We start from the raw sequence: 25,057 nt of genomic DNA, 5'->3' as shown, positions 1-25,057 counted from the left end.
GAGAGTACTTTTAACATTATAAGAGTTAAATGGGAGAAAGAAAAGGTAGATATACTGTCAATACACCCAATGAGGTCATATATTACAACACTGGCGTTTGAAGGAAGTGCACTGGAAAAGGCATAATCGTTTTAAGGAAGAAATGACATAAATCTGCTTGAATTAAGAGATTAAATCTGAGGTTTGAGTAGATTTGGTCTGGTCTTAGATGAGATAAAACCTCTAGTCGTCGTTATTCTCTTAATTCAGATCATTTTGTGTCATTTTTGTGTCATGAAAAAACAATTATTTGTCTGATTTCAAGTGGGTTTTATTCTTGTTTCATCGGCGCTATGAGCGTTTGTATCTTGGATTAGTTCAAACCGACTCAAATTCAACATGGAAGAACTTTAATTCAAGCAATTTTAAGCCATTTATCTCATTTAAAGGCGGAGTATTATGCAAAATTGACTTTTTCAAGCTTTCCATCATGTTATTATGTCATTCCCTCATTAAAAACATGCCTGAAGTGTTATTATGTCATTCCCTCATTAAAAACATGTCTGAAGTGTTGCCTTGGCACATTCACGTATTTCTGAGTAATCTGTAAAAACTCTGATGGCGGCCATTTTAGGGATAGGTTTGCCTGAGTCCTCCTAGGAACGCCCCCACCTCCTGGAGACGCCTCCGAGCTTTCGTCACCGGCCGAGTAACCGACCACTGCTCCTCAGCAGAACCCCCTCCCCACTGATGCCACAGACAGCGTGTGGAGGGGGCGTGTCTAAAGACTCAGAGGTTCTTAAAGAGACAGAGGCCTATTTCAAGACATTCACTACAGCCATTTTGAGAGAGACATTTTATACAAGGCAGTTATTCTAATTTACTGCATTTACAGACCAACAGAAGGTTTGCTCATCATTGTAGTGTGATATAGACTGGTGATATGTGATTGAAAAAAGCAGAATACCCCCTCTTTAAGACTTGCTGTGGATCATATATTGACGTCTGGAGAGAAAAAGAACCGAAACTTGGCACCGAAAGGATTGCAGTTTTTCAATCCAACCCTCGACCGGAGCTTTTCGGTCGTTTAACGGTGCCCATCCCTAATCAAGACGCTTCGTGATGATAACTGGCCTCAATCGAATGTTATCGGGCTGTTTACAGATGTGTGGATCGAGATGCATCGTGGTCATGGTGATAATTCAAATCGCATCTCTGGTTTCACCAATGGATCTTAACCCCTTAACTCCCACCTGAACCGAGCACATTTTCTCCAGTTTGGCTTTACCCCAGTCCAAGAGCTTCTGGAAGAAAAGTGTGAAAATGACGACAGAACTGAGACGAAAACAATGATGAAAATGTGACAAAAAAAGTGAGAAAACTTTGACATAAAAGTGCCAAAAAATGACAAAAATGTGACAACAAATTGACAAAAAATCACAAAAAATGTGACAAAAAATATAACAAAAAAATGACAAAAAAAAATGACAAAAAAGAAACAAAAATGAGTTGAATACACCCCCCAAGAAAGATGGAAAAAAATCTGATGATGTGAGGAAAAAGATCCATTTACATGAGAAAAATTTGACAAAAAAGTGAGAAAAATTTGACGAAAAATTGACAAAAAATGGACAAAAAAGTGATACAAAATTTACAAAAAATTTACAAAAAAATTACAAAAAATTTACAAAAAATGACAAAAAATTGACCAAAAAAATGAGAAAAAGTGACAAAAATGGACGAAAAAGTGACAAAAAATGGACAAAAAAGTGATAGGAATTTGATTTAGTTTTGTAGATCTTAGCTTTCAAATGAGGTTTTACACTGGCCTACAGGATTTTGGGTAAAGCTGAACTGGAGATAATGCTCTCGGTTCAGGCGGGAGTTCAGAGGTTAAATGAACGAGATGGTGGCAGGTTCATCGAGGTGCGAATCGTATCGGACAGAAGCCTAAGATTCCCGTCCCGAGTCCACACCAAACACACGCGAGTTTGAGTCTGCCCTGACCTGGTACTGCGGGTCCTGGGTGAGGTGGCTGAGCTCCCTGAACTCCAGCTGCACACTGGTGACCTCCGCCAGGGTGCTGTCGGTGGTCCAGCGCGGCGGGTGAGCGGTGCCCTTCCCCAGGTTCACGTCTGAGAAGGGGATCTTGGACGGGGTTCTGAAGGCGGGCATGAGCCGGGAGCCCAGGTCTTTCTGCAGGACAGATACTAATCGTAAAAGCTGAAACAAACATCAAGTAACATCGTGATAAACGGACGTACAGCCTTGTCCAGGAACAGAGTGTCTTTGGTGAGGTGGTAGGTGCTGAGCAGGCCTCCCATGATCCGGATGGTGGTCTCAAACAGGTTCACGTCCACGTTCTTGTCAAACGAGAGCTCCTTCTCCACCCACTCCCTGGCCTCTGCGAACTCTGGGTCCAATCAAATACAAAACGCATTGAATATCTCTCTACTCTATAATATTTGTTTGAAATCAGTGCTTATTGGTAGTATTTCTATGAACAGCTCGAGTGGGGGAGGGCTCAAGATAAAAAGCTGAAGAGAATCCTTTGAACAGGACTCTATAGGCTTGAATAAAACATAATACAGCCCATTTTAAACTTTTAACCTTGTAACTTCCCTCATCAAAGTGGAGCAGTACTTCAATATCAAATTTCTAGCCTGTTCTGAAAAACATCAGGGTTTATACAGACAGAAGCAAGTCAAATGTAGCTAAAGAGGAAAACCACAATGAAGCCTTCGCCTCCCAAACAACAACACGTAGCTTTTGGCAGTATCGGTCCTTCCAATGTAAACAACAAACTCAACCACTTTGAGTATGATTTTTGTCACTTTTTTGTCCATTTTTTGTAACTTTTTCGTCCATTTTTTCTCAATTTTTCGTCACATTTTTCTCACTTTTTTGTCAATTTTTTGTCCATTTTTGTAATTTTTTTGTACTTTTTTGTACATTTTTTGGTCCATTTTTTCTCACTTTTTCACATTTTCATCCTTGTTTTGGTGCATTTTTTGCTGCTCTTTTGTCACTTTTTTGCTGAATTTTTGTCATTTTTTTCTGGATTTTTGTCGTTTTTTTGCTGGATTTTTGTCACTTTTTTGCTGGATTTTTGTCGCTTTTTTGCTGGATTTTTGTCGCTTTTTTGCTGGATTTTTGTCACTTTTTTGCTGGATTTTTGTCACAATTTTGCTGGATTTTTGTCACTTTTTTGCTGGATTTTTGTCGCTTTTTTGCTGGATTTTTGTCACTTTTTTGCTGGATTTTTGTCACAATTTTGCTGGATTTTTGTCACTTTTTTGCTGGATTTTTGTCGCTTTTTTGCTGGATTTTTGTCGCTTTTTTGCTGGATTTTTGTCACTTTTTTGCTGGATTTTTGTCGCTTTTTTGCTGGATTTTTGTCGCTTTTTTGCTGGATTTTTGTCTTTTTTTTTGCTGGATTTTTGTCTTTTTTTTGCTGGATTTTTGTCACTTTTTTGCTGGATTTTTGTCACTTTTTTGCTGGATTTTTGTCTTTTTTTGCTGGATTTTTGCCGCTTTTTTACTGGATTTTTGTCCCTTTTTTGCTGGATTTTTGTCTTTTTTTCTGGATTTTTGTCACTTTTTTGCTGGATTTTTGTCGCTTTTTTGCCGGATTTTTGTCTTTTTTTGCTGGATTTTTGTCTTTTTTTGCAGAATTTTTGTCACTGTTTTGCTGGATTTTTGTCTTTTTTTCTGGATTTTTGTTGCTTTTTTGCCGGATTTTTGTTGCTTTTTTGCTGGATTTTTGTCACTTTTTTTTCTGGATTTTTGTTGCTTTTTTGCTGGATTTTTGTCACTGTTTTGCTGGATTTTTGTCGCTTTTTTGCTGGATTTTTGTCTCTTTTTTTGCTGGATTTTTGTCTTTTTTTTCTGGATTTTTGTCATTTTTTTGCTGGATTTTTGTCGCTTTTTTGCCGGATTTTTGTCGCTTTTTTGCTGGATTTTTGTCACTTTTTTTTCTGGATTTTTGTTGCTTTTTTGCTGGATTTTTGTCACTTTTTTGCTGGATTTTTGTTGCTTTTTTGCTGGATTTTTGTCTCTTTTTTTGCTGGATTTTTGTCACTTTTTTGCTGGATTTTTGTCTTTTTTTGCTGGATTTTTGTCACTTTTTTGCTGGATTTTTGTCACAATTTGCTGGATTTTTGTCACTGTTTTGCTGGATTTTTGTCTTTTTTTGCTGGATTTTTGTCACTTTTTTGCTGGATTTTTGTCACTTTTTTGCTGGATTTTTGTCTCTTTTTTGCTGGATTTTTGTCACAATTTGCTGGATTTTTGTCACTTTTTTGCTGGATTTTTGTCACAATTTGCTGGATTTTTGTCACAATTTGCTGGATTTTTGTCACTTTTTTGCTGGATTTTTGTCACTTTTTTGCTGGATTTTTGTCACTTTTTTGCTGGATTTTTGTCACTTTTTTGCTGGATTTTTGTCACTTTTTTGCTGGATTTTTGTCATTTTTTTGCTGGATTTTTGTCACTTTTTTGCTGGATTTTTGTCACTTTTTTGCTGGATTTTTGTCACTTTTTTGCTGGATTTTTGTCACTTTTTTGCTGGATTTTTGTCGCTTTTTTGCTGGATTTGTCACTTTTTCGTCCATTTTTGCGTAAATTTTTCATCAAATTTTTCTCACTTTTTAGTCAAATTTTTGTCAATTTTTGTCATTTTTTTGTATATTCTTTGTCCATTTTTTGTCACTTTTTCGTCCATTTTTTCTCACTTTTTTCACATTTTCATCCTTGTTTTCGTCTCAGTTTTGTTGCTTTTTTCGCACCTTTTTTCCAGAAGCCTTTGGACTGGGGTAAAGCTGGAGAAAATGTGCTCGGTTCAGGTGGGAGTTAAGGGGTTAAAGGGTCAGAGAGCGTGTTTACAAATGTACTGTCCACTTTAAAAACGTAGCTCTCTGTATTGCCCTCTCTTCTTACCTTCGACGAGTCCCAGGATCCACATCGTGTCCAGGGCGTCGACGAGCGTGAGGCCCAGGCCGAACCACTCTGCGTGGGACTTGGAGATGGGCTTGAGCTCGTCGTGGCCCCAGGCGTGGTCTCTGTAGCCCCTCCATGCGTGCCTGAAGGCCTGCCGCACTGCCTCCTGCCGCTCCGCGCTCCCCGAAGAGGCTGTGGTTAGGAAAATAACATCACCGCTTGAGTAAGAAGCTTCACCACAGAAAATAGACCGTTTGAGTAAACAACTGTAAGAAGCGCTCTCTCCCTCACGGCTCACAATGATCTTATTTTCTCTTCTGAACAGCTCCTACAGCTGCCTGTCTTCCTTTTTCAGAATCTGCCATATGTGAAACAGTGGTGGTGTTAACACTATTCCTTTTAATTAGATACTTCATTCTTTAGTAATGCATTTAACCTCTTAACTCCCACCTGAACATGATTTCTCCTGTTCTCCAAATTCTCCAAATCTAAAAGCTTCTTCAACATAGCGACAAAAAACGAGAAGAAAATGAGGATGTAAATTGACAAAAATCCAGTAAAAAAGTGACAAAAATCCAGTAAAAAAGTGACAAAAATCCAGTAAAACAGTGACAAAAATCCAGTAAAAATGTGACAAAAATCCAGCAAAAAAGCGACAAAAATCCAGCAAAAAATTGACAAAAATCCAGCAACAAATTGACAAAAATTCAGCAAAAAAGTGACAAAAATTCAGCAAAAAAGTGACAAAAATTCAGCAAAAAATTGACAAAAATTCAGCAAAAAAGTGACAAAAATCCAACAAAAAAGAAACAAAAATCCAACAAAAAAGAAACAAAAATCCATCAAAAAAGAAACAAAAATCCATCAAAAAAGAAACAAAAATCCAGCAAAAAAATGACAAAAATCCAGCAAAAAAGTGACAAAAATCCAGCAAAAAAGTGACAAAAATCCAGCAAAAAAGTGACAAAAATCCAACAAAAAAGAAACAAAAATCCATCAAAAAAGAAACAAAAATCCATCAAAAAAGAAACAAAAATCCAGCAAAAAAATGACAAAAATCCAGCAAAAAAGTGACAAAAATCCAGCAAAAAAGTGACAAAAATCCAGCAAAAAAGTGACAAAAATCCAGCAGAAAATTGACAAAAATCCATTGTTTTTTTCTGGTTCAATTTAAGCCTTTTTAGACCCCTTTGTGTGATCTTGATCAAATTTAAATGAAAAGAAGACATTTGTTTTCATAAAACTTAATTAAATGTCAAGCTGATGATAATTATCAGCAAATCATGCAAATGAGTTCAGATTGCCTCGGTTTTTAATAGAATTATTGCCCCGCGAGCCTGACCAGACAGGGCCTGCTCTGAGCTCTGAATGCAACGCTGTTTGTGCAGTTCATTTGAAGAGGAGCGAATATCTCCTTATAGGTGACTCCCCTTTGTGAATACAATGTTTTAATACATGTGAGTAGAATTGTAGAAGTGTGAACTCTCCGGGTATGAAAAAGGAGGCATCCTGTCATTACCTGCACACTGGCGCTCGGTGCTACATTGACAGCTATAATGAAACTGCTGTCAGCTCAGGCGGGAGGTAAAATGGAACGGCAATTTTGTCTGTATGACACATTTCATGGTGACAACTCAAAGCAACATCAAAACAAAGATTAAAAACACATTTCCAAATCAATATTTAATCAGCAATTAGAAATGAATTACAAACAATGTACTGTAGTTATAGCACTATTTAAAACAGTATTGACCACATGCACGACAGCATGAAATGGTTTTGAGCCTTAAACACTGTGACATGTGCACACATTCACTACGCACTAGGTGAAAGCTTGAGCTTCATACCTGACGCAGAGGGACTACTGACAGCAGTAGTCCCTCCCCAAGGTTTACCTCCTACAGTCCGTACTAGACTGGAATATTGATGACGGTATGTGCTGGTGTGGCGTTTGCCCTGCACTCTTTAACCCCTTAAACTCCCACTTGAACTGAGCACATTTTCTCCAGTTTGGCTTTACCCCAGTCCAAAAGCTTCTGGAAAAAAGCTGTGAAAAAGCAACAAAACTGTGACAAAAAAGTGAGAAAACATTGACAAAAAAATGATGAAAAAATGACAAAAAATTGACAAAAAAATGACAAAAATGTGACAAAATGTGACAAAAAATGTCAAAAAAATTTGCTAAAAATTTTTAAGAAAAAATGACAAAAATGACAAAATAAATGACAAAAAAATGACAAAATGTGATCAAAAAATGAAAAAAATAAAATAAAATTGTGACAAAAAATGACCAAAAAAATACAAAAATGTGACAAATAATGAGCAAAAAAATACACAAATTTGACAAAAAAAATGACAAAAATGTGATCCAAAAATGACAAAAAATTGATAAAAAATTTACGAAAAAATTACAAAAAATTGACCAAAAAAATGACAAAAATGTGAGGAAAAAATGACAGAAAAGTTACAAAAATGAGTTGAATACCCAACAAAAAAATGATGGAAAAAAAAATCTGATGACGTGAGGAAAAAGATCCTCTCGGTTCAGGCGGGAGTTAAGAGGTTGACACTGGCGCTAGAGCGGGACCATCGACATATTCACTCTCTCGGGACATGAACAGTGTCTTGGTCGTAGTTTTGTGTTCCTGCGAGCGCTAAATATGACGAGTGAAGTTAATGTAAAGAAAACACGAGCCAACAAGCGCTGTTCGTGACACACCGCGCCTCAGCCGACACCATGACCTCTGAGCGATCGTTTGGGGACAGTGAAAGTCCCTTCCCTATAAGTGAATATAAGACAATCATATCCTGTTGTTTCTAATATTGTGGAGACGTATGTGCTCTGACCTGGCCGCGCTCTGTTGTCTGTGTGAGCGTCCGGGGCAGGAGGGGACGGAGGGGGCGGAGCTGCTCTCTGACTGGCCGACGGGACGGGGTCAGTGCCCTGGTCTGCCTCAATCATCGCCCCTCTCCAGCTGGAAAACACACAACGGAAATATTACAGCACACAACAGAATTGGGATTTCTATTGCGCAAAAGTACATGGGCAGGTTTAGAAATGAGCCCATGGAGCCAGCATGGTCGTCAAAGCAACTAAGATGGAGGATTAGGCTATGAATCTAGCTCAAGATCCCACACCTGACGATCTTCTTGTCCGGGTCGTCCTCTTGGGTCTCGTCCTGCTTCTCTCTTCCCGCTGTGTCTGACGTGTTCCCGTCTTTCTGAGGACTGGGGGCTCTTCTCTTAGAAACTGTGTTTTTCTGCAAAAACCCACACAGAGCTTTAATACACGGAGACGCTCATGCATGCTTTTATCACCAGTCGTATCCACTGCTGTAATGCCCTGCTCTCTGGTCTTAACAAAAAGAGGATCTCAGGTTTACAGCAGCTCGAGTCCTGACGAAGACCAGGAGGCGGGACTCGAGTCACATGACTTAACTCGTGTCGCAATTTTCGGGACTTGAGACTTACTTGACCAAAGCTCCAAAAAGACTTGACTTGGGACTTGCTGTTTGTGACTCGAGATCTATTTTGAGCAGGGGCGAATCCGAGTATACAGGGGCTGGGGCAGTACAGGGGAACCACTGACAGAAAAACTGCCAGAAACTAACAAAAATACAAATATTGTTTGATATTTATATTTCACACTACAAGGAAAAGCATCTCATGTTTAAAAGACTCTGCTTCATTTCTTTTTAAGTCGCCCCCCCGGGCCCCCTTCCTTAATATGCTGTCCCGGTAATTTTGTACATAGACCGGAGCATTTAAAAATATATATAGTTTAAATTTTTTGGTGATTAAATATTAATTAAACTTTAAATCCAAATCCATGAGATTTTAAAAAGTTTGATTTTAGCCTAAATGTTCAAAATCGCTAAATCTTGAGAAAGCACATGTTATTTTCAAGATTAAAAGTAGACACGCTGGCGTTTGTGACTTGAGGTGACTTGCCGGCTAAAGCAAGACTTGACTTGACAAAAGCTATGACTTGACTTGACTTGAGCGCAGGACCGATTGACTTGGACTTGACTCAAAACTTGCATTTAGTGACCTACTCCCACCTCTGCACATTACACCGGTTTTAGAATCGCTGCATTGGCTCCCCGTGTGTTTCAGGATCGTAGGTGGGTAGGTTGTTTGATAATAATATAATGCATTGATTTCTAGACACTCAAAGACGCTTTACTTTACATTATTCGTTTACTCCAGACTTGGTGGTGGTGCCTCTGCGGAAGACTGAAAGAAGCGAGGCTGCTAATCTACGGCATCTCCGACCACCCCCAACCACTCACTCGCACACTACATTCCCCAGGCTTCGGTCTCCCCTCCAAGTACCAACCAGGCCCTTCCTGCTTAGCTCCGAGATCAGACAGGATCGGGCACAGCAAAGCGTTACGGCTTTTTTTATAATAAGCCCCAGAGGTGACCCGTGTACAAGGGAGTACAGTACACTTTACATTTAGTCAGCTTTACTCTCTCTGTACCAGTGTTAATTTCGTCGACTAAAATATTTAGTCTTAATTTTAGTCAAAGTGATATTTTTGACGGCTAAAATTGGACTAAAACTAAATTAAAAGTTACTCATGAGACTAAAACTGTGACTAAAATGTCCAGATATTTTAGTCGACTAAAATAAGACTAAATAAAAATCAGTCTGAAAGAGCCTCATGTAAATTCTCTGTCAAATGAACAGCTCTGAGCTTTGTTCATGTGGAGCAGCTCCATGAAGCAGAGGAACCAGATTAAATATGATTATAATGAATATTATCAAAGCAAAGTCGACAAAATTAGTCTTAAATTTAGTCGACTAAACTGACATGCAATTTTAGTCGACTAAAACTATTTTTTTTTTGACTAAATCTCGACTAAAATTAAATTACATTACAACTAAAATAAAATATGTTGTCAAAATTAACACCGCTCTGTACAGCAGCCACACTTCCCTGCCAGAGTATTGGCCTGTGCATACAACACTTTGCATTGTCTGTACCCGAGGTTCCCAAGGTACTTGATTTTGTTGACAACATTCAGAACATCAGGCAGACAAAAGTTTGGAAATGTCATATTCTTTTCTTCCTTTACAAATCATAAATAAAATAAAATCATTCCAGCTAAACAGCCAGAGTTTGAGTAGTTTTTTAGACAGTTCATCCAAATACAGGTTGAATAATACCGGGGACAGAACACCCCCCTGTGTCACGCCATTGCAAACACACACAAAAAGCAGCTTAAAGACGCATTAATATTTAGATAATTATCATCGACGTTGAAATGAGTGTTCTTGTTTGAGATTCTCAGGAGAGGACACACAAGTAATGAATGAGATGATGAACAGGAGAGTTTTAGCTGTGTGACTTTAAGTGTAACGATTTAGCTTTCGCATTCATAGGATTGACTGACTCTGTGTCTGTTTGTGTTTTCAGGTTTACAAAGGAAACTCGTATTCATTTATTTGTAATGCTGACCTTTTAAGAATTCAGATCCTAATGTGTATTGGGGAGTTGTTTATAATTTCTCAGCAAATCGGCTCCTAACCTTTTAGACTGCAACGTTATGAAAAGGGAAGTAAAACTGATGAAAATCCATCTTCTTAGAAAGCAAAGTTAAATCTATTATAGTATGTATTAGCCTCGCTGTAATCTCATGTCGCCCTCTGTTTTGTAAATCACTGTGAACACAAACTGAAAAAACATGTGTGAAAATAAAACCTTAAAGGGGAGTTGGGAGAGGAGGGGGATGTCGGGCCCTCGTGGAGCCGGAATAGCCCCTGGACTCTCGGCGGGCCCCAGGTACGGCTCTGGTGGTGTGCGGGGCTCCGGAGCGGGGCCGGGGCGCTGTGGGCCGGGCACAGGCCTGGCCCCTGGAGGAGGAGGGGGGTCCAGGGCCATTTGGTTCAGCTCCATCCACTCTCTGTCAGAGGAGCCTGGAACACATTAGAACAACCGTTTATCACCGGAAGGGAGAGAGAGATAGCATTTAGCTTATTTCTAGAATACTTTTTGCAGTGTAATTGTGTGTTGTGTGTTTTTCATGAATGAACTACTTAAATTTGTAGTACTGAAAAAAAGTTGCTTGAGCTGTGAGATGATCGATAGCTTCCACCCCCCGCGGGTAAAAAGGGAATAATTCAAGCCGTTTCCCTCACTCATTCCTTAACCCCTTAACTCCCACCTGAACCGAGCACATTTTCTCCAGTTTGGCTTTACCCCAGTCCAAAAGCTTCTGGAAAAAAAGTGGGAAAATAGCAACAAAACTGAGACGAAAACAATGATGGAAATGTGACAAAAAAGTGAGAAAACATTGACAAAAAAGTTATGAGAAAGTTATGAGAAAGTGGCAAAAATGTCACAAAAATGTCACAAGAAATTGACGAAAAAATTAAAATAATGTGACAAAAAATGACAAAAATTTCATTAAAAAATTGACAAAAAAAGACAAAAAAATTGGAAAAAAGTTGACAAAAAAATTACAAAAAATTGGAAAAAAATTGACGAAAAAATTACAAAAAAATGATAAAAAATTGACGAAAAATGTATTAAAAAATGTAAGAAAAAATGACAAAAATGTGATAAAAATGTGACAAAAAAATGACAAAAATGTGAAAAAAAAGGACAAAAATTGACAAAAAATTACAAAAAAAAGATAAAAAATGACAAAAATGTGACAAAAATGTGATAAAACATTTATGAAAAAATGACAAAAATGTGATAAAAATGTGACCAAAAAATGACAAAAAATTGACAAAAAGTGACAAAAAAAATGACAAAAATGTGACAAAAATGTCACAAAAATGTGATAAAAAATTGATGAAAAATGACAAATGTGGCAAAAAATAACAAAAATGAGTTGAATACCCAACAAAAAAATTATGGAAAAAAAATCTGATGACGTGAGGAAAAAGATCCTCTCGGTTCAGGCGGGAGTTAAGAGGTTAAACATGAAACTGGCTCAGGGGAGTAACAAACAAAAGTCTTGGAGATCCCCGCAGTGTGAGGCGAGGTGGAAAGCCGTGTACCTGTCCAGTGGTGCGCGAGGCTGGGGTACGACAGGAGCCCGACCACGAGGAGCATGGCCAGGAGGAAGAGGATGAGACTCCTCTGCAGACGCGACAGCTGCTTCCACTTCTGGAGACGACACACAAAAAGAAACAGAATATCCAAAGCGCGGTTAAACACCATTGATCAAAAAGGGATTACGAAATTAGCCCGAGCGCCCGGGCAAATCAAAACATCAGCGAATCCGATCACGCCGCCTTTAAGATATGAAAATGTGAAAAGGAAACGCTCATGGCCGCGGCGGATGAAATTAAATGACGCAATCATGTTCCAATTAAACGCCGGACGGGATCTTCAGACCGTGATTAGGCCGTTTTGTTCAAAGTGAGCCGCCATTACCTCGCATGAACCCGGTGTGTCTCAGCAGAGGGCAGAAAGTACACAGATATAAGGCCTTAAAGGGAAGTTGTTTTTAAAGGGCGCAACACTGGCTGCCCTCCGGAGATCTGGGAGGGCGTTCCGGAATAAAAGGCAGGGAGGGAGTGCAGGGAAAGGCCAGTGTCCCATGGCGGGGAGCTAATCCTGGGCCGGTAGAGGCAGCGGGTGCTAGCTGGAGACCTGAGGTGACCTTGCAGGGCTACAGTTAATAATGCAATCAAATTTGTTACTTCTTTGTGTAATAAAACGAACTAAAAACCCACAATTAAGCTGAAGAATTTGCAATCGATGTTTTCAAATAAGAGTCAGTGATTATTTTCAACACATTCAGATGGATTAGAAGACTGAAATATCAACAAGGCATATGTTTGGTCCCCTATTAACCCCTTAACTCCCGCCTGAACCGAGCACGTTTTCTCCAGTTTGGCTTTACCCCAATCCAAAAGCTTCTGGAAAAAAGGTGTGAGAATAGTGACAAAACTGAGACGAAAACAATGATGGAAATGTGACGAAAAAGCGAGAAAACATTGACAGAAAATGGACAAAAAATGGACAAAAAAATTGACCAAAAAAATTACAAAAAAAAAGGAAAAAAATGTGACAAAATGTGGCAAAAAAAATGACAAAAATGTGACAAAAAAATGACAAAATAGTGACAAAAAAGTGAGAAAACATTGACAGAAAATGGACAAAAATTTGATACAAAATTGACCAAAAAATGACCAAAAAAATGACAAAAATGTGACAAAATGTGACCAAAAAATGACAAAATCGTGACAAATAAATGACACAAATTTGATTAAAAATGACCAAAAAAAATGACAAAAAAATGACAAAAAAATGACCCAAAAAAATGATAAAAATGAGACAAAATGTGACAAAAAAAAATAAAAAAAATGTGACAAAATGTGACAAAAATGTGAAAAAAATTTGACAAATGACAAAATCGTGACGAATAAATGACACAAATTTGATAAAAAATTGACGAAAAAATGACAGAAATGTGACAAAAAATGACCCAAAAAAAGGACAAAAATGTGATTAAAATGTGACCAAAAAAATGACTAAAATGTGACAAAAATGGGATAAAAAAAAATTGACGAAAAGAAAACAAAAAAGTTACAAAAAAGAGTTGAACACCCAACACAAAAATTATGGAAAAAAAATCTGATGACGTGAGGAAAAAGATCCTCTCGGTTCAGGCGGGAGTTAAGAGGTTAAGGTCAACCAATATATCTGCCAGCACACACTACACGACTTTTACGCCTGTTTTTGCTCTAATTTTCCGTCTCGCCGTGTCTTCTCGAGTCATAGTTGAAGGCAGTCACACAGGGTGGTGTCGCGTAGTGTGGGAGGCTTCACGACTGGACTGGCGTTCTGATCGTGTAGAAAGCAGCAGTCAGATCAAACACGTCTGATTTTTAAGCCGGATTTTGGACGCACAGGAGAAACGTGGGTGATTTTACCGCCCCCAAAGCGAAACACACAGAATGCAATGACAATGAGTGAAATAAACACAGTGTGGTGTGTAGTGTGGACCCCCCATTCTTTATAAAATCCTCATCAGTTGGGTAAAACTCGCCGGTCTCACGACGGTCTAACCTTCTGCTAAAAAAACGCAAAAACGTCTGCTTTCACAGTCTGTATTTATTCAGAAAATCAAGAAGAAGTGAGGTTTTGCCCTTCTGATCCACGGGACGCTTCTATCCTCCCTGAGTTCGCCCTAGGACACCTGTTTGACTGACGTGCCGCCCCAAACACAGTAAAGGCAAAGAAGACTCTGGAGGCCACTCTGCATAAACGCATGTTAAATGGTCAAGTGTACAGCAGGAATGGAAGTCACTTCTTTGTGTAATAAAAAACGACAGTGGTTCAGTGGTTAGTGGGGGAACACAATTTGGGGGAAAGAAAAGGAACTAAAAACCCACATTTGCAATCGATGTTTTCAAATAAGAGTCAGGGATTATTTTCAACACATTCAGATGGATTAGAAGACTGAAATATCAACAAGGCATGTGTTTGGTCCCCTATTAACCCCTTAACTCCCACCTGAACCGAGCACATTTTCTCCAGTTTGGCTTTACCCCAGTTCAAAAGCTTCTGGAAAAAAGGTGTGGAAATAGTGACAAAACTGAGATGAAAACAATGATGGAAATGTGACAAAAAATGGACAAAAAAAAATTGAAAAAAATGACAAAAATGTGACAAAAATGTGATAAAAATTTGACACAAAAAATGACAAAATCGTGACAAAAAAAGGACAAAAATGTGACAAAAATTTGATAAAAATTTGAAAAAAATGACAAAAATTGTGACAAAAAAATGACAAAAATTTGATAAAAAAATGGATGAAAAAATGACAGAAATGTGACAAAATCGTGACAAAAAAATGACAAAAATTTGATAAAAAATTGACAAAAAAATGACAGAAATGTGATAAAAAATGACCAAAAAAATGACCAAAAAAATGACCAAAAAAATGACCAAAAAAATGACCAAAAAAAGACCAAAAAAATGACCAAAATGTGACAAAAATGACCACAAAAAATGACAAAGATGTGACAAAATGTGAAAAAATAATTACAAAAATGTGACAAAAATGACCAAAAAAAATGATAAAAATGAGACAAAATGTGACAAAAATGAGTTGAATACCCAACAAAAAAATGATGGAAAAAAAAATCTGATGACGTGAGGAAAAAGATCCTCTCGGTTCAGGCGGGAGTTAAGAGGTTAAGGTCAACCAATGTATCTGCCGGCCAATGTTTGGGTAATCGGCTAAAGTTCAGCACAAACTACACGACTTTTACGCCTGTTTTTGCTCTCATTTTCCGTCTCGCCGTGTCTTCTCGAGTCATAGTTGAAGGCGGTCGCACAGGGTGGTGTCGCGCAGTGTGGGAGGCTTCACGACTGGACTGGCGTTCTGATCGTGTAGAAAGCAGCCGCCCCAAACACACGAAAGGCAAAGAAGACTCTGGAGGCCACTCTGCATAAACGCATGTTAAATGGTCAAGTGTACAGCAGGAATGGAAGCGGTTTCCTCTCGGATGAGGGCGTGAGAGCCGGGAACGCGACTGCAGCAGATTAAAGAGGTGCAGTGATCAAAAACACACACACACGGAGAGGTACAGCTTTCATCTGCAGGATCTGACGGTATTTACCACAGAGAGAGAGGGGGTTCGCACTCGCTTACATGAGGCGCAGCCGTGATCACAGGCCAGAAACAACAAGGTATTTTTTTAAGTAGCTATTTCTAGGACTGGGGATGAATAGCCTTCTCTTTATTAAATCAATTACTTGGGTGCTTTATCACTTAACTGCAAACCATCAGCTTAATCTCATTGCAAAAACTTAAAAGGTCACAGGGGAGGAGGGGGTCCACATCATGAGTTTCTCTCCTTTTATGCCCATAGCAGCCAGTGATGCAGAGGTTTTCTTTACAGCAGGACATGGTGCGTTGTCATGCATGAAGATGGTTTTGTTCGGGAAAGCACGGCTCTTCTTTTCATTCTTTCATAGAAGACAGTGGTCAGTCAGAAACTCCACATATTTTTCAAAGGTCATATTCATTTCTGGCCAAAACCGTCCTCATTGTGCCTTTATCTGCACAAACCCGTGTGTGTCTGAATCAGCCACAAATCTCTTATCAGTACGATGGTTTTCATGAAATATCAAAGGTTTTCATACCTAGACCAAGGCATTCAACTATTTCACGCTTTTCATCAGCAAAGAGACCCTTTTTCTTTACCTTTTTGCTTGAAAATGATCTGCCTAATAAAGTGGAACACCCTTTTTCAGTAGTTTTTCCCTTAATTGGGCTTAACCTGAAAAGTCATCATCCCAGGCGTCTTTCTTTCTTTCTTTCTTTCCTTTCTTTCTTTCTTTCGTCACATTTTTTGTCTTTTTTTTCGTCACATTGTTGTAATTTTTTTGTAATTTTTTGTCACATTTTTTGTCATATTTTTATCTTTTTTTTGGTCATTTTTTCGCAATTTTTTCGTCCCATTTTTTGTCACATTTTTGTAATTTTTTGTCTTTTTTCGTCACATTTTTGTAATTTTTTGTCTTTTTTCGTCACATTTTTGTAATTTTTTGTCTTTTTTTGTCTTTTTTTGTCTTTTTTTTGTCTTTTTTTTCCGTCACATTTTTGTCTTTTTTTCGACCTCCTTCTCCTCTGGTTCTGGACTTGGTGGTTTAAGTGTTGGACGTTTTGCCTCTCACCCAAAAAGCTTTGTCAGAAGGAGGGGTTTAAAGTACTGTACATAAGTTATAAGTAAGTTAAAGGGGCTAGATGCAAGTTAGCCATTTTATACTCATTACTGCCGCCTAAGAACGGAGAAAAGCATGTTTGGCTAGAGGTTTTCTTTCTTTCCTCTTTCTTTCCTCTTTCTTTCTTTCCTCTTTCTTTCTTTCTTTCCTTCTTTCCTTCCTCTTTCTTTCTTTCTTTCTTTCTTTCTTTCTTTCTTTCTTTCTTTCTTTCTTTCTTTCTTTCCTCTTTCTTTCTTTCTTTCCTCTTTCTTTCTTTCTTTCTTTCCTCTTTCTTTCTTTCTTTCCTCTTTCTTTCTTTCCTCTTTCTTTCTTTCTTTCCTCTTTCTTTCCTTCTTTCCTTCCTCTTTCTGTCTTTCTTTCTTTCTTTCTTTCTTTCCTCTTTCTTTCTTTCTTTCCTCTTTCTTTCTTCTTTCTTTCTTTCCTCTTTCTTTCTTTCTTTCTTTCTTTCTTTCCTCTTTCTTTCTTTCTTTCCTCTTTCCTCTTTCTTTCTTCTTTCTTTCTTTCTTTCTTTCTTCTTTCTTTCTTTCTCTCTTTCTTTCTTTCTTTCTCTCTTTCTTTCCTCTTTCTTTCTTTCCTCTTTCTTTCTTTCTTTCCTCTTTCCTCTTTCTTTCTTCTTTCTTTCTTTCTCTCTTTCTTTCTTTCTCTCTTTCTTTCCTCTTTCTTTCTTTCTTTCCTCTTTCCTCTTTCTTTCTTCTTTCTTTCTCTTTCTTTCTTTCTTCTTTCTTTCTTTCTTTCTCTCTTTCTTTCTTTTTCTTTCTTTCTTTCTTTCTTTCCTCTTTCTTTCTTTCTTTCTCTCTTTCTTTCTTTCTCTCTTTCTTTCTTTCTTTCTTTCCTCTTTCTTTCTTTCCTCTTTCCTCTTTCCTCTTTCTTTCTTCTTTCTTTCTTTCTTTCTTTCTTTCTTTCTTTCTTTCTTTCTTTCTTTCTTTCTTTCTTCTTTCTTTCTTTCTTTCTTTCCTCTTTCCTCTTTCCTCTTTCTTTCTTTCCTCTTTCTTTCTTTCTTTCTTTCTTTCTTTCTTTCTTTCTTTCTTCTTTCTTTCTTTCTTTCTTTCTTTCCTCTTTCCTCTTTCCTCTTTCTTTCTTCTTTCTTTCTTTCTTTCTTTCTTTCTTCTTTCTTTCTTTCTCTCTTTCTTTCCTCTTTCTTTCTTTCCTCTTTCTTTCTTTCTTTCTTTCTTTCCTCTTTCCTCTTTCTTTCTTTCTTTCTTTCTTTCCTCTTTCTTTCCTCTTTCTTTCTTTCTTTCTTTCTTTCTTTATTTCCTCTTTCTTTCTTTCTTTCCTCTTTCTTTCTTTCTTTCTTTCTTTCCTCTTTCTTTCTTTCTTTCTTTCTTTCCTCTTTCTTTCCTCTTTCTTTCTTTCTTTCTTTCTTTCTTACCTTTTTGACACTGAAACACAATTTGCATAAAGGACACCTGTTGCCTATTGTTGAAATTCCATCTACGCCTCACTAACATTTATCTCTTTCCCTTTTCTTGTCCCGCATTAGACATCCAGAGTCTCCTGCCGTCTTCACAACGCTACAGTGGGACTATTTCTCCAACAATGGTGATAAATCGCAAGTGGATTCAACTCAAAGCAGCTCCTTCACTCACTTCCGTTGCCCTGTCGTGTCAGCTCCAGCCTTAAGAATCTCCTCCTCCTGCACGTTCACCTCACCTGGTTTCAGATCCCGGAGCTGCGGTTGTGTTTTGTGTCGGGACGTGAACTCACCCTCCAGCACGACTGCCGGCGGTGCTTGCCGTTGTTGTAGGCATGGCTGTGGGAGTCAGACAGGGTCAGCGAGATGAAGTCCTTCCGGGAGGGGGGGTACATCCTCTGCTGTGAGCTGGCCCGCGCTGGACATAGACCCGGCCCTGGGGAAAAGCAACAGCCACGTCAGGGCGTTGGCACACGAGCGGATAATAATCACGATTGTTTTAGTCATAATTGAAATCGATTATTTGCTGCCTTTAAAAAACAATCTTTATTTCATTTATTAATCAAAAAACTATGCAAAATATGTTCTTTGGATAATTAAAAAAAGCCCAAATAACATGGTAAATGGTCTCAACTTATACAGCGCTTTTCCACCTACATTAGGCACATTAGAACCACATATGGCTCCAGTTATGGTCCCGGTATTTGGACACAAAGGGACACAAGGGGGCGCCCTTCCTGACTTTCTTCAGAGGGTCTAACACCGTGAGTGACAGTAACATGACACTAAATACAGTGAGCTCTTTGTTTCCAGTAAAAAGACTGAGGCCTCATTGCTCTTTTGTCACAGACTGAGAAGTGAAGAAGGAAGTCATGGAGATTGTGCTTTAGACAGAACTTCAGACTTCTGCTGTAAGTGGACAATTGTGAAACTAAAGTATGTAGTAACTAAATATTATATTATTGCAAAGTCAAATGACAAAGTATCTTAATTTAAAAAAAAAAGGAAAAACAAATGACTGCTGTGCATGAAAATCTAAGCAGCAAAAGAAATGTATACAGATAATTTTTCACATAGTTTTAAGGCACTTTTACACTCTTTTACATCAGTTCATTTTTAAAAGGAACAAAATTGGGATTCAGAAATCTACATCTATGCAAATAAAATTTACTAAATATCAAATTATTAAACATATATTCTATCTTTTTGTCTTTCATAAACACTCCAAATTTGACACAACTATAATCCAACATGTTTACATTGTTCTTTACCTTCAACCAATTGTATAACCCAGAATTTCTCGTCAAATTGATATCGAATCTCAAGAACATTTATTTTATGAATCAATCCAGTTAATCAATCACACGTGTCAGCTCGATAAGCTAATTTGAGGCAATTACTATGGTAACAAGCTGCTCTCACTAGCATATTAGCCTATATTTCTGTGATATGCCACAGCTCAGACACAGCCTGTTGGACTGCAGGACCTCAGGGGGGGTCCAGGGCTCCCTCAGGGGGGGGTCCAGGGCTCTCTCAGCTCCCCTCAGCCCGTGTCAGACCGCTGTGCTGCCTCTGCTCTTACCTCCGTGCCCCTGAGCTCCAGCAGAACGATGCTAACAGCTGATGCTAACAGCAGAAGCTAGCTCCGCCCGCGCTCCCCCTTGGCCTCTTCTCCGGGTGAACAAGTTCCCTTTAAGCGGTGTCCCGGTCCGGAGTGTCCCGCCGAGGTGAGTGCGTGAGCCCGGGGTGTGTGTCAGGGCGACGGGCGGCCTCATGTACCCGCCAGTGAGGAGCCAGAGGGGGAAGCAAAACACAAACACGAGTGCGGTGACAGCTCGCGGAGGGGAGTCACGTGACCGAGCACATGGCTGACGCGGCTGACGTGCATTATACTTTTCAATAAAAAATAAAATAAAATAAATAATAATAATAATAATAATAAAGTTATTTTTTATAGTTTGTGTACTGCAGTTCAAGATGTAATGTAAAAGAAGTAAATAAAAATAAAAAAATAAAAAAAACAGTGAACGTGCAGGAGTTTTCACGCTGTATCTTTTTCTATCCCCAATGCACTCAATTCTCATATAGGAAAAATATGTTTTACACATCACACAAATTATAATAAGAATATTCGTGCTTTATTCCAGAAAGAGCTCCTCGTGTTGTATCAGATTGGACCCAACTTGTAGATAATATTTTATGGAAAAATGTATGGACACTTCCCACCAAATTTCTGATAAGTAAAAGAGGTTTCGTACAAAAACATCCATAAACATGATCCAGTTAATTCTTTTTATGACTAAATTCAAAAGGGACATGGATGTGAACTGCTCTTTTTGTGGAGATCATCCATTTGGACATGTTCTTACCCCAAGAAATTCTGGAAGGACTTCTGCAGTTTTATTCACACAAGGACTTTACAATGAAATGGGAAACTGTTGTTTTTTGTTTCTTCAGAAAGCAAAAGAATTAAGACATTTATTTTGTTGTTACTTATCCTTTTGTCCAAATTTTATATTGACAATGTAAATACTCTAAGCAGAAACCCAACTTTACACATTTTTATAATGAGGTTCTGATAACAAAAAGGCTCTGAAAACCACTTTCCTCCCCATGTCTTTGTATCTTTATTTAGTAGAAAACTATATCAATAATTCAGCGTTTGCTAACCCCTTAACTCCCACCTGCACCGAGCACATTTTCTCCAGCTTTACCCCAATCCAAAAGCTTATGGAAAAAAGGTGTGAAAATAGCAACAAAACTGAGACAAAAACTAGGATGAAAATGTGAAAAAAGTGAGAAAAAATTGACGAAAAAGTGACAAAAAATGTACAAAAATGTGATGGAAAAAACTGACGAAAAAGTGAAAAAAAAAGTACAAAAAAATGACAAAAATGGACAAAAAATTTACAAAAAAGTGAGAAATATTTGCCGAAAAAATGGACGAAAAAGTGAGAAAAAATGGACAAAAAAGTGATAAGAATTTGACAAAAAAATTCAAATAATTTGACAAAAAAGTGACAAAAAATTTACCAAAAATGTACAAAAAAAATGACAAAAATGGACAAAAAGTGAGAAAAATTTGACAAAAAATTGAGGGAAAAATGGACGAAAAAGTGATAAGAATTTGACAAAAAAAATGCAAATAATTTGACAAAAAAGTGACAAAAAATTTACAAAAAATAAATAAAAAAAATGACAAAAAATGACAAAAATGGACAAAAATTTGACCAAGAAATGCGAATAATTTGACGAAAAAGTGACAAAAAAGTCGGGAAATTTGACAAAAATGAGACGACTGCCCAACAAAAAAAGTGATGGAAAAAAATCTGACAATGTGAGGAAAAAGATCAATTTAGTCTTGTAGATCTTATCTTTCAAATGAGGCGTTACACTGGCCTACAGGATTTGGGTAAAGCTGAACTGGAGAAAATGCTCTCGGCTCAGGCGGGAGTTAAGAGGTTAAAGTAGTTTTTGAATAATAAGAGAAAGTTCAGATTTTTCCCCAAATTGTTTTCCCCCTTAACTGTTTTCAAACATGACCATATATGGGCGATTCCAGAGATGCAGTGGAATAAACAGTTCCTCTTCCACTGTGCCCTCATATTGTAAACAGAATAATCCATCTGTCAATTCACACACTTTACACACACAAAAAACTTGACCAACTTTGTTTAGTTTTTTAATTTTGTATATTTACTCAGATGGTCCAGGACACACAGATGCAACAGCACCAGTTACAGAACAAATACAACATGAGTCAGTCTCAGCCAGCTAAGGCATTATCATCGAACATCGATATACAAGTAACAGCACCGGACGTGAAAGGAAAACACAAGCTGAAGATGGTACAGTCCGTTTCCTAAACACAGTACATACAACAGAAAATCCACAGCTGAAGCACCCAACATCTGTGCGTGGGCGAAAACGGCACCTTGGACACAGTCTCCCTGAGAGCACATTAGGTTTACACATTCGGGTTTCCAAGTATGTTGCTATTTAAGGCCACGATGCAGAATATTCCTGTTTGTAAAGTACATCTCAAGAGCTCAAGATATATAAACTAAGCTATTTTTGTAGTGGGTTATCAGAGTAAAGCATTAACCTCTTAACTCCCACCTGAACCGAGAGGAGCTTTTTCCTTACGTCATCAGATTTTTTTCCCATCATTTTTTGTAAGGTATTCAACTCATTTTTGTCACATTTTTGTCTTTTTTTGGTCATTTTTTAAATCAAATTTTTGTCACATTTTTGTCATTTTTCTGTCATTTTTTAATCAAATTTTTGTCATTTTTTGGTCAATTTTTTGTATTTTTTTTGTCAACATTTTTATCAATTTTTTGTAATTTTTTATCACATTTTTGTAATTTGTTGTCACATTTTTATCACATTTTTGTCACATTTTTTGTAATTTTTTTGTCAAATTTTCACCAATTTTTTGATTTTTTTTAATCACATTTTAGAAAAAATGTTGTCACATTTTTGTCATTTTTTTGTCACATTTTTGTCATTTTTTTGGTCATTTTTTTATTACATTTTTTCATTTTCGTCATTTTTTCGTAAATTTTTTGTCAATTTCTTGTGACATTTTTGCCACTTTTTCATCAATTTTCGTCACTTTTTTGTAATTTTTTTGTCAAATTGTTATCCATTTATTGTAATTTTTTAATCACATTTTTGTAATTTTTTAGTCAATTTTTTGTAATTTTTTTGTCATTTTTTGTCACATTTTTGTCATTTTTTTGTCCATTTTTTTGTCAAATTTTCATCAATTTTTTGTAATTTTTTTATCACATTTTTGACATTTTTTTTGTCACATTTTTATTATATTTTAGTAATTTTTTTGTCATTTTTTTGGTCACATTTTTGTCATTTTTTCGTCAATTTCTTGTGACATTTTTGCCACTTTTTCATCAATTTTTCGTCACTTTTTTGTCAATGTTTTCTCTCTCCTTAGTCACATTTCCATCATTTTTTTCGTCTCAGTTTTGTTGCTATTTTCACACCTTTTTTCCAGAAGCTTTTGGACTGGGGTAAAGCCAAACTGGAGAAAATGTGCTCGGTTCAGGTGGGAGTTAAGGGGTTAAAACATGTAATATTTAAGTGTAATGTTTGGATACCTGGAGTCAAAGCAACGCAGCAGCATCTCCATGGAGACGAGCTGGTGATGTCCGGAGTCAGGTGTGAGGAAAAGCAAATAAAGACTCACTACTTTCCCCAAATAAAATAAAAAACACAGTTAAATAAAGGCATGTTTATTGGGTGACATGTTTTGCAGTACGGCAGTGGTTCCCAACCTTTTTTGACCCACGTACCCCCCATTAATTTATACTCTGAGTACCCCCTAACTCCCTCGAGGATCCTCCACAAAGTGAGCAATAAGAGATAGATTTCCACCAAGCTGGTTCTGGGTCAGTTCCAGTTTCAGAACCGGTTCTTTCGTTTTCCACTGAAAAAAACGCTGGCTCTTGGTTCCAAAATCTGGGAACCAATTAACCCCTTAACTCCCACCTGAACCGAGCACATTTTCTCCAGTTTGGCTTTACCCCAGTCCAAAAGCTTCTGGAAAAAAGGTGTGAGAATAGCGACAGAACTGAGACGAAAACAATGATGGAAATGTGACAAAAAAGTGAAAAAACGGACAAAAAACGGACAAAAAAATGATGATAAAAAAATGACAAAAAAATGACAAAAATGTGACAAAAAAGTGAGAAAAATGTGACAAAAATGTGACCAAAAATTTGACAAAAAAGGACAAAAAAATGACAGAAAGTGACAAAAAAATGACAGAAAGTGACAAAAAAATGACCAAAAAATGACAAAAAATTGACCAAAAATTTGACAAAAAAGGACCCAAAAAATGACAAAAAATGACAGAAAATGACAAAAAAATGTACAAAAAATGGACCAAAAAATGATGAAAAAATGGCAAAAATTTCACAAAAATTTACAAAAAAAAATGACAAAAAAATGACAAAAATGTGACAAAAATTTGACCAAAAATTTGTCAAAAAAGGACAAAAAAAATGACAGAAAGTGACAAAAAATGACGAAAAATGTACAAAAAATTGACCAAAAAATGATGAAAAAGTGGCAAAAATGTCACGAAAAATTACAAAAATGTGACAAAAATTGGACCAAAAATGTGACAAAAAAGGACAAAAAAATGACAGAAATTGACCAAAAATGTACAAAAAATTGACCAAAAAATGATGGAAAAAGTGGCAAAAATGTCACAAAAAATGATGGGGAAAAAAATCTGATGACGTGAGGAAAAAGATCCATTCAGATGAGTTTTGTAGGTCTTATCTTTCAAATGAGGCGTTACACTGGCCTACAGGATTTGGGTAAAGAGCTGAACTGGAGAAAATGCTCTCGGTTCAGGCGGGAGTTAAGAGGTTAAAAGCTGGACCAAGAAACGAGCGCCAGTGATGTCAGAGGCTGGGGGCGTGTCTAAATGAGTGAAAACCGCTCAAAACAAGATACGTTTCCTCAATTCAAGTCATTTAAGCCAATGCTTGATATACTGACGTTGCCTACCCCTGGTTCAGGAGTTCCTTTTTCAGTGTCCTCTCAAATGTGCACTGTAAACTGACCTTCACACATAAATGGTGCGTCTTAAATGCTACGTAACGATAAACTGGGTGAATTGTCTCATGTGTAAAAAGCGTCGGCAGCACCTTGAGATGAGTTACAGCACCAAACATCCGTAAGTCCGATGGGGAAACAGCTGCTGTGCTGTGAAAACACTTTGTTAAGAGGTCATTACGTAGTTGACGGAAAACATACTCCACATTTATTCATATTTAAACGACAAAATGTAAGTTAAAGATTGAAAATATTAAATACATTGCCAAAGAAATGTGTCAGTCCCAAAGCCTGTAAACAAAGTCGACTTCTTGGCGAGTATGAAACACATTGTGAGTCCAGTAAAGTGGATTTTCGTTTTTCTTTAACTCCTTGCCTGAGTGGGGACGCGGTCCGAGCCTGGCGGAGCGACGGGTTCTTCTCCGCGCTCAGGTTTTCA

The 25,057-nt window shown here is 37.5% G+C and overlaps 1 protein-coding gene across 1 annotated transcript in view; it reads right to left on the bottom strand.

The window, feature by feature from the left end:
• Positions 1–19,795, bottom strand: part of man1b1a (mannosidase, alpha, class 1B, member 1a) — a 52,582-nt gene extending 32,787 nt beyond the window's left edge. Inside the window, exons 1-9 of the mRNA XM_079581262.1 lie at positions 19,613–19,795; positions 18,324–18,466; positions 11,933–12,041; positions 10,626–10,840; positions 8,056–8,177; positions 7,765–7,892; positions 4,918–5,109; positions 2,244–2,392; positions 1,987–2,175 (exon numbers count right to left, since the gene is read on the bottom strand). Of these exons, the coding sequence (XP_079437388.1) occupies positions 1,987–2,175; positions 2,244–2,392; positions 4,918–5,109; positions 7,765–7,892; positions 8,056–8,177; positions 10,626–10,840; positions 11,933–12,041; positions 18,324–18,425 (1,206 nt within the window). The 5' untranslated portion in view covers positions 18,426–18,466; positions 19,613–19,795. The remainder of the gene's footprint in view (positions 1–1,986; positions 2,176–2,243; positions 2,393–4,917; positions 5,110–7,764; positions 7,893–8,055; positions 8,178–10,625; positions 10,841–11,932; positions 12,042–18,323; positions 18,467–19,612) is intronic.
• Between the last annotated feature and the right edge of the window lie 5,262 nt (positions 19,796–25,057).

Source organism: Gobius niger (assembly GCF_951799975.1).
Source record: "Gobius niger genome assembly, chromosome: 22".
NCBI lineage: Eukaryota > Metazoa > Chordata > Actinopteri > Gobiiformes > Gobiidae > Gobius > Gobius niger.
This window is presented reverse-complemented; position numbering and strand designations above follow the sequence as displayed.